Source organism: Spinacia oleracea, chromosome 5 (genome assembly GCF_020520425.1).
Source record: "Spinacia oleracea cultivar Varoflay chromosome 5, BTI_SOV_V1, whole genome shotgun sequence".
NCBI classification, from domain to species: domain Eukaryota; kingdom Viridiplantae; phylum Streptophyta; class Magnoliopsida; order Caryophyllales; family Amaranthaceae; genus Spinacia; species Spinacia oleracea.
The window spans coordinates 17,000,336-17,011,119 of record NC_079491.1 but is presented as its reverse complement, the minus strand read 5'-3'; the positions used below and the strand labels follow the sequence as shown (position 1 = coordinate 17,011,119).

General features: G+C 40.2%; 1 protein-coding gene across 1 annotated transcript; it reads left to right on the top strand.

The window, feature by feature from the left end:
• Positions 1-8,689: 8,689 nt before the first annotated feature.
• LOC110786019 (uncharacterized mitochondrial protein AtMg00810-like) lies at positions 8,690-9,583 on the top strand. Its single transcript, XM_021990529.1, has one exon. The coding sequence runs from the start codon at positions 8,690-8,692 to the stop codon at positions 9,581-9,583; it is 894 nt and encodes a 297-aa protein (XP_021846221.1).
• Positions 9,584-10,784: the final 1,201 nt, after the last annotated feature.

Here is a 10,784-nt window from a genome sequence, read left to right as displayed (position 1 = left end):
ACGGACGTAATTAATGGTAATTAATCCAACGGTTACGTAATCAATACAGATTCCCGTAACAATGACTTAAGCAAAACGGTCCAGTTACCAAAAAGAATAGGGTTGACCCACAAAACCCACCCCACGCCCGCGAACCGCATTCCCAAGTACCAAGTACCAAGTACCAAGTACCAAGTACCAAGTACCAAGTACCAAGGCCCAAGGCCCAAGTACCAAGTACCAAGGCCCAAGGCCCAAGGCCCAAGGCCCAAGGCCCAAGGCCCAAGGCCCGCGGCCCGCGCCCGGCCCGGCGCGCGCGCGCGTGTGTGATGTGTCCACCCATACCATTCTCACACTTTCTTAAACAAGAGTTACACTCATTCCCCAATTAATAAACAAGAGGAATATGAAGAGTTTTTCCAATGTGGGACTCTTGAATTTTCACTCACCCTTTTTTCCTTTGTGTTTCCCAATGAGAATTTCCAACAATCCCCCACAGGTTCGAATATGCGGAAAAGAAAGAAAAGAAAGGAGAAGGATATTGGTTTTGGGCAAACAAAACAATTGAATAGGTGTCAATGTCTTTCGACTTGAATTAACACTTAGTGATATTTAAGCTATGATCTCTTTCCTACCAAGTGACTTTCGTATTGAACTTGATAGGGAGATAGAAACCCGTCACTTAAAGCACGCAACTGAATATGTATGACATTCTGACTCCGCGAATAAAGTGACGCCTTATACTGGCCATACGTCCGACCTGGATATGCTCATAGGTGCTCTAGAGAATAGCCCACATCGCAATTCTCATAGGAAGCGGCCACACTTCCACACCTACGTAGGTGAATCCCATCAAGTGTGAGCTACATTCACACCACCAAACATATGGTATGGGTTCATTAAGAGCCGTATGCTCAACCTCTTTCCTATTGTAGCAAGCACATTATAACATCTAGGGGATGGACAAAAAATAAAATTTTGTGCTTCCGAATTATAACAATAATGTCGTCCTTTGAACTCTGTGAGTAGGAGTTCATTATTTTACAATTCATTCAACGGGCTTCAGGCCCATCCCTTCCGATGTTTCCAAAACTAGTTTTCTACATAGGCCTTTCGTTAACGGATCCGCAATGTTCATTTCAGACTTTACATAGTCTAGTGATATCACCCCACTTGACAACAATTCTTTGATGGCCTTGTGCCTCAAACGAATGTGCCTTTTCTTCCCATTGTAGGCATGGTTGTTTGCCACAGCAATAGCCGCTTGCGAATCACAATGAAGTGCAACTGAAGGAGCTGGCTTCCCCCACAGCGGAATATCTGCAAGCACATTTCTCAACCATTCTGCCTCATGACCTGCCAATTCAAGAGCAATAAACTCAGATTCCATAGTAGACATAGCAGTACAAGATTGTTTACAAGATTTCCAAGACACAGCTCCACCCCCTAGGGTGAAAACATAACCACTGGTAGAGTTAATTTCATCATTGCCAGAAACCCAGTTAGCATCACAATAGCCTTCCAAAACTCCTGGAAACTTGGAGTAGTGCAAACTCCAATCCATGGTACCCTTAAGGTACCTGAGCAATCTCTTCAAAGCATCCCAATGTTCATGACTTGGGTTATGAGTATACCTGCTTAATCTACTCACAGAATAAGCAATGTCAGGTCTAGTGTAGTTCATCAGAAACATAACACTACCAATAATCTTAGCATATTCAGATTGGCTAACAGGATCACCATTATTTTTCCTTAAGTGGATGCTTGGATCATAGGGAGTCCTAACTGGATCGACGTCAAAAGAGTTAAATTTTTTAAGTAACTTTTCAACATAGTGAGCTTGGCTAAGACAAATGCCATTTGGAGTTCTCTTGATTTTCACTCCTAAAATCACATCTGCCTCACCCATATCTTTCATTTCAAACTTAGAACTTAGAAAACTTTTTGTCTCATTTACTCGATCCAAATTAGTCCCAAAAATTAACATATCATCCACATAAAGACAAATAATCACACAACCATCAGAATCATGCTTAGAGTAAACACAAGAATCACCTTCATTTACATGGAACCCATTACCTGTCATAGTCTTGTCAAATTTGTCATGCCATTGCTTTGGAGCTTGCTTAAGCCCATACAAGGACTTGACTAATTTACAAACCTTATTCTCTTGACCAGGAACAACAAACCCTTCCGGTTGAACCATGTAAATTTCCTCATCCAAATCACCATTTAAGAATGCAGTTTTAACATCCATTTGATGCACAACAAGATCATGAATGCAAGCAAGAGCAATCAAAGTTCTAATAGTAGCAATTTTAGTGACAGGAGAATAAGTATCAAAATAATCAATACCATGCCTTTGGGTGAATCCCCTTACCACAATTCTAGCCTTATACTTGTCAATGGATCCAGTGGATTTCAATTTTTTCCTAAAGATCCATTTACAAGTAATGGGCTTGCAACCCCTAGGCAGATCAACCAACTCCCAAGTATTGTTACTTAGGATTGACTGAAGTTCACTATCTATTGCCTCTTTCCAAAACACTGCATCAACAGATTTCATAGCCTCTTCATAGGTCCTAGGATCATCTTCCAAAATAAAGACATAAACAAAGTCATCATCAATCAAGTAAGGTTCAGTTAAGAAAGCAGTAATAAAATCATCACCATAACTGGTTTCCTTTCTTGCCCTCTTGCTCCTCCTTGGCTCCAATTCAGAATTCACATCAGAGGTGGGAGGAGCAACAACAGGCATACTAGAAGAAGTGCTAGAAGAAGGCACATCATTGATACAAGATATTTTCAAAGGAAATACTGTTTCAAAAAACTCGGCATCTCTTGCCTCAATGATGTTACCACCTGCATAAGAATTGTTAGCACCTTTAACAAGAAAACGATATGCAGCACTTTGGTAAGCATAACCAATAAAAATACAATCAACCGTTTTAGGACCAATCTTGTCCCTTTTGAAGCTGGGTATAGCCACCTTTGCTAGACACCCCCACACTTTCAAATAACTTAGGTTAGGTGCACGACCCTTCCATATTTCGTATGGAGTCTTGTCTAGCTTCTTGTGAGGTACCCTGTTTAAAACATGACAAGCAGATAATATAGCTTCCCCCCACATGTTATCAGAAAACCCAGAACTAATAAGCATAGAATTCATCATGTTCTTCAATGTTCTGTTCTTCCTTTCAGCAATCCCGTTCTGCTCGGGTGTGTAGGGAGCCGTTGTCTCATGAATGATCCCATTCTGCTCACAAAATGCCTTAAGAGTGTTAGGGTCATATTCACCACCCCTATCACTCCTAAGTCTCTTGATCTTCCTATCAAGTTGGTTCTCCACTTCGGCCTTGTATTTGAGGAACATTTCCTCAGCCTCATCTTTTGACCTGAGAAGATAAACCATGGTGAATCTTGAGCAGTCATCAACAAAAGTAATATAATACCTTTTACCACCCCTGCTCTCATAATTTTTAAAATCCCCCAAGTCACTATGAACAAGCTCTAGTACTTTAGTTTGTCTATCTATTGATTTAAATGGCTTCTTTGCAAACTTGGCCTCAACACATACTTCACATTTTGCAAAATCAGTTTTAGAAAAACTGGGAATCAAGTTAAGTTGTTTAAGCCTTTTAATTGAAGCAATGTTAAGATGACCCAACCTTGCATGCCATAAATCAATAGACTCAGCAATATAAACAGAAGAAGTACTAGCATTCTTATTCATAATTTCAAGTTTGACATCAAGAGTAAATAAACCCCCATTACAGAAACCCTTTCCCACAAACTCCCCATTATGAGTAATAACAAGCCTATCAGAATCAAATGAAAGCTTCAATCCAGCCTTCATTAGCAAGCTACCAGAAATCAGGTTCCTACGCATTTCTGGAACATGCAACACATTGGTAAGAGTAATAAGTTTTCCAGAGGTAAGAGTGAGAACGATCTTCCCTTTGCCTTGAACAGTTGCAGAAGCTGAATTACCCATGAAGACATTTTCACCATCAGTTTTTTCGTAGGTAGTGAACATGTCTTTGTTGGTGCAAATATGTCTCGTTGCTCCAGTATCAACGATCCATTCAGCAACATTACCTGTCAAGTTAGCTTCTGAAACAACAGCAACAAAATGGTTAGGATTAGAAACTTCATTAGCTTCAGCAAGGTTGGCTTGGTTCTGATCCGACTTCTTCTTGGATCTGCAATCTACAGACTTGTGACCAGTTTTCCCACATTCAAAACACTTGCCCTTGAACTTATACTTCATTGGTTTCCCTTGAGGCTTGAAAGGACTTCCCTTTCCCTTAAACTTTTCAGAATATGCATGAGGCTTAGGTTCTACAAGGTTAGCCTTAGCAGACCCGGAAAACACAGATTGACCCTTATCCTTAATACGATTTTCCTCCTCAATTTTCAGGTGACCTACAAGCTCCTCTAAGGTAAGGTCCTTTTTCTTATGCATTAACTGATTACGAAAATCTTTCCAAGAGGGTGGGAGTTTCTCAATTAAAACTATAGCAAGGGTAATCTCACAAATACTCAAACCCTCGGCAGCCATAGCAATGCAAATATTTTCATAAGCATGAATCTGATCAATAATTGGTTTATCATCTTGGACTTGAAAAGCTAACCACTTACTGACACAATAACGCTTAGTACCAGCATCATCAGTTCCATATTTCTTTTCTAATGCATCCCAAATATCCCTAGCATGATTAAACCCCATATAGATATCAAGCAAAGTATTCGACATATGATGCAGCAACATGCCCTTACATGTCCTATCATCTTTAGCAAATTTCAACTCAAAAGCATGCAATTCAGTTTCATCATCAGGTTCGACAACGTCATCAAGCACATAAGCAATCTCAATTTGTTCTAAATAGAATCGCATCCTAACAGCCCAACGTTTATAATTCTTGCCATCAAGAGGTTCTAACTTAGACATATCAGGAATCATGAATTTGGAAGTCAAAGCCATAATAATCGTCTTTTAGATTGTTGCGATTAAAGCGAAAATTAGAACAAACTTATCTGATTCGATGAACTGAACGAAGAACAATTGTTGCGTCGTGGACACCCACTGTCCTAAAAGACGATTCCGCGCTACCTCCCGGTGCAGTAGAACAGAATGCGGTCGCCCTCCAGGATTAGCGCAACTCCGACGTTGTGTGCACTCACAAAGCCGGATGGAGTCAGAACGTATGCCCAAAACCGAGAGCAATTTTGTGAGAGTAAGAATGTGTTTTCGTATTTTGTGTGTATGATTTTCTGTGTGAAGGGAACTGAAACTCTGATTTAAATAATTAGAAGGAAAGCATTGCAACAGACAAAAACGGCTGAGGGAATGAATGTTGCAACAGCCAAAAACGGTCAGAGACATTGAATGTAGTAACGGACGTAATTAATGGTAATTAATCCAACGGTTACGTAATCAATACAGATTCCCGTAACAATGACTTAAGCAAAACGGTCCAGTTACCAAAAAGAATAGGGTTGACCCACAAAACCCACCCCACGCCCGCGAACCGCATTCCCAAGTACCAAGTACCAAGTACCAAGTACCAAGTACCAAGTACCAAGTACCAAGTACCAAGTACCAAGTACCAAGGCCCAAGGCCCAAGGCCCAAGTACCAAGTACCAAGGCCCAAGGCCCAAGGCCCAAGGCCCAAGGCCCGCGGCCCGCGCCCGGCCCGGCGCGCGCGCGTGTGTGATGTGTCCACCCATACCATTCTCACACTTTCTTAAACAAGAGTTACACTCATTCCCCAATTAATAAACAAGAGGAATATGAAGAGTTTTTCCAATGTGGGACTCTTGAATTTTCACTCACCCTTTTTTCCTTTGTGTTTCCCAATGAGAATTTCCAACAAGCTTATCTCTGATTATTATACTGATCTCAAAGTAATGTGGGAAGAGTTGGAGAATTTGAACTCTCTTCCACCAATTACAAGCCTTACAACAAAGATCAATGCCTTTGTACAAGCTCTTAATCAACAACAAGAGGAGCAAAAATTGTTCAAATTTCTGAATGGTGTAGATGAAGTGTTTGGACCTCAAAGAAGTAACATATTGATGATGAGTGTCTTGCCTACAATTGAGATAGCATGCAGCATTTTGCAGCAAGAAGAGTCACAGAGAGAAGTGCTCAAACCTGTGACAATGAGAGAAGAAACTGATGTGACTGCAATGTTTAGCAAAAGCATAGAGACAAACTGCACAGCATGTAGTAAAGCTGGTCATGTCAAGGAGAAGTGTTGGACAGTAATAAGATATCCTAACTGGCATCCAAAGGGTCAAGGATATCAAAAAGAAAAGGCAAAAACATTTAGTCCATACAACACAAGAGGTGGAAGATGGACAAGAGGTGGAGGAAGAAATGGAAGAGGAGGAAGAATGGCTGCACAGGCACAAGGAGGGAGTGAATCTAGATCTCAATCTGTGAATTCACCTTTCTCAGTTCAGCAACTTGAAGCTCTCATGAAGATGCTTCCATCTCCTTCACAAAAGAATGACAATGGGGGATCAATTACAGATGAAGAGTTGGATACAAGTTATGCCTGCATGGTGAGTTGTCATTATGCAGGTAAAACAAGAAATGAATGGAAATTAGATTCAGGAGCATCAGATCATATGACTGGAAGTCGTGAGAATTTAACTGGAGCTGTGAGAATGGGAAATGAAGCACAAATCAACTTACCTACTGGTCAGACATCCACAATATCACACAGTGGGGTAGTATGTTTGAAAAACAATATGAAACTCAAGAATGTATTGTATGTGCCAGAGGTTAAGCACAATCTGCTCTCAGTTCAGAAATTGGCTCAAGATGATGGATGCAAAGTAGATTTTTACTCTGCTTATTGTCTGATTCAAGATGTAAACAGTCAAACAATAAGAGGTATTGGGAAAGCTGTGAATGGTCTCTATTATTTGGTGAATGAACCTATGGAAACTGTTGTGAGTGAACTGAAAAAGAAAGTAAAGGAAGAAAAAGAAGAAAAAAGGAGTGCAAACACAGCTGAAATCATGAAGATCCCCTCACTAGTGAGTGAAGCTCCTGTATTGAAAGAAACAACTGTGTGGCACCAAAGACTGGGGCATGCTCCAATTGAAAAAATTCAGAAGATCAACAATCTGAAAGGGTTCAACAGGCTTCAAACTGACATTTGTTTGACCTGTCCTCTGGCTAAGTTCACTAAGCTTCCTTACACTGTGAGCAAGAATAGGGCAAAGGAAGTGTTTGACCTTGTCCACATTGACATTTGGGGTCCCTATAAGGTCAGTACAAAGGGTAATCACAGATACTTTCTTACTGTTGTGGATGATCACTCCAGAACCACTTGGGTTCATCTACTCAACTTAAATCTGATGCATTTGAAGTAATTGAAATGTTCTCCAATATGTGCAAAAACCAGTTCAGCAAGCATATAAAGGTGTTGAGATCAGACAATGCCTTGGAATTTGATGATGAGAAATGCAGACCTTTCTTCTCCAAACTTGGAATCATACATCAGGCATCTTGTGTGAATAGGGATCAGCAGAATGGAAGGGTGGAAAGGAAACACATAAACATATTGGAAATGGCTAGATCATTGAGGTTTCAAGCTGGTTTGCCACTGCAATTTTGGGGTGATTGTGTTCTTACAGTAGTCTACATCACCAACAGATTGCTTATACCTCTTATGAATCACAAGTCGCCTTTTGAGGTATTAAACAAAACTAAACCTAAGTATTCTCATATGAAATTGTTTGGTTGTTTAGCAATGGCAAGTAATCCAAGTAGAGTAACTGATAAATTTAGTGAAAGAGGTGTACCATGTGTCTTTCTTGGATATCCTCATACACAAAAAGGTTACAAGCTTCTAAATTTGCAAACCAATGTGCAGTTTGTGAGCAGATATGTTAGATTATATGAAAACATAATCCCTTACAAATGTTTCAAGTCTGATACTACACCTTGTAATCAAAATCCTAGTGAACAAACCTCTCACATTGTATTTCACAATTGTGGAGATACTGATAGTACAGGAGAAATAAATGAAAGGGAAGAAGAAACTAACCAAGCTGAACCTGTAGTAGTGCCTCAACCTCAAACTGTACCACAACCTGATATCAGAAAATCCTCCAGACCCCACAAAACTCCCTCTTGGCACAAAGACTACCCTACATTAAACAATGTGTTTGTTTTTCAGCCACACAAAATTCAACAAGCCACCTATACCAACCTCACTTCCAAATTCTTCTTTTTCTTAGCCAAGATCACATCCAACCCTGATCCAGTTCACTTCAAACAAGCCACAAAATATCCCAATTGGGTGACAGCCATGAATGAAGAGCTAGATGCTCTTGAGGAGAATCAAACCTGGAAAATCACTGATCTTCCACCTGGAAATACAACCATAGGGTCTAAATGGGTGTATAGAACTAAGTATTATAAGGATGGTAATCTTGACAAGTATAAGTCTAGACTTTTTGCTCTTGGAAACAAACAGACTTATGGGATTGATTAAGAGCACACCTTTGCACCAATGGCTAAAATGACCACTGTTAGGTCTTTACTTGCTGTGGCATCTATTGAAAACTGGTATGTGCAACAAATGGATGTTAAAAATGCCTTTTTGCATGGTGATCTACAGGAAAGTGTGTATATGAAGATGCCACCTGGCTATAGGAAGCAGAATTGAAGTAAGAAAAGAGGGGGAGATGATAACTGAAACACAAAAGACAAAGAAAGTCTGCAAACTTCTCAAGTCTCTCTATGGACTCAAGCAAGCACCTAGGCAGTGGTTTGCCAAACTTAGCTCTGCACTAAAAACACATGGTTTTACTCAATCCAAGTCTGACTACTACTTGTTCACCAAAGAAGCTGAATCAGACTTGACAATTATTCTTGTGTATGTGGATGATCTAATTGTTGCAGGAACCAATCTCACTGAAATCAATGCAGCAAAAGCATTTCTCTCAAGTCAGTTTCATATGAAAGACATGGGAGAGCTGAGATGTTTTCTGGGAATAGAAGTTGACAGAACAGAAGATGGAATCTTTCTGTCACAAAAGAAGTACACACTTGATCTTTTGGAAGAATATGGGTTGTCTCACTATAAAGCTAACCATCAAAAACTTGCTGCTGATGTTGGTGAATCTCTTCCTCACCCTGAAGTGTATCAACAATTGGTTGGGAAGCTCATCTATCTTACAATTACCAGGCCTGATATTGCTTACGCTGTGCATGTTCTAAGAAAATTCATGCATGCTCCAACATCTATTCACCTTCAAGCTGCCAAAAGGGTTCTTAGATATCTATCAGGTGCACCTGGTCAAGGGCTCTTGCTTGCTAGCAAGTCCAGTGCTCATCTAACAGCATTCTGTGATAGTGACTGGGCAAGATGTCAGACTACAAGAAGGTCCACTTCAGGTTTCTGCATTCTATTGGGTGAATCTCCTATACCCTGGAAATCAAAAAGACGGAGTGTTGTGTCTAGAAGCAGTGCTGAAGCTGAGTATAGGGCCATGGCTCTAACTGTGTGTGAAGTAATGTGGCTACAACAACTTTTACAAGATCTTGGCATTAAGAACATGGGACATTGTCAAATATAGCTCAAAACTCTGTTATTCTCATATCTCAAAGTTAAATATATAGTACAAACTAAGTATCTATTCCTAACTCAAATATGTAAAGCTAACTCACTAATACGGTGACTCTATCAACATTAGGATATTAGTAGTTTGTATTATAGTATAATTCTAACTTACTTATTTTATTTCTATCTTAACATCCCCCCTCAAGGTGGAGCATGAAGATCGCGAATGCCCATCTTGCCAAGAAAAAACTCGAATTGCGCCTTTCCTAACGCTTTTGTGAATATATCTGCTAATTGCACCTTCGTTGACACGTATGAAGGATTAATAATTCCTTCCTTGATTGCATCTCGAATAAAATGACAGTCTGCCTCAATATGTTTCGTCCTCTCATGAAACACCGGATTTTGTGCAATATGAAGTGCGGACTGACTATCACAAAACACATTCATACCATGCTTTTGTTCCACTCACAAATCTCTAAGTAGTTGTTTTAACCACTTTAACTCACATGTCAATGCTGCCATCGAACGATATTCTGCTTCTGCAGACGAGCGGGAAACTGTATGTTGCTTCTTAGTCTTCCAAGACACCGGTGAGAGACCAAGGAGCACAAACCATCCTGTCAAAGATCGACGAGTCAACGGGCAACTTGCCCAATCCGAGTCACACCATCCTTAAAGCTGTAATGCACTATCAGAACGCAGAAGAACTCCCTGACCCGGACACTTTTTCAAGTATCGTACTACTCTTAACGCTGCTTCCCAATGCTCTTCTTTTGGTGTTTGCATAAACTGTGACAAAATATGAACCGAATAAGCTAGGTCTGGCCTGGTCACAGCCAAATATATAAATCGACCAATTAGGCGTCTATACTTTTCTCCATCCTCAAGATCCTTCCCCCTTGCAAGTGCTAGTTTGTGATTCTGCTCCATAGGAAAATCCGCGGGCTTCGCACCTAATAAACCTGTTTCCGAAATGATATCTAGGGCATACTTCCTTTGACAGACGTAAAATCCTCTTTTGCTACGTGCAACTTCCAATCCCAGAAAATATTTCAGATGACCCAAATCTTTCATTTTAAAGCATTGACTCAAATATGCTTTAAAACTATTTAACGCGAATACATTATTCCCTGCAATTATCATATCATCCACATATACCAAGACACTTAACTGCAAATCTCCCTTCGAAAGAGTGAATAAAGAATAATCTGAGT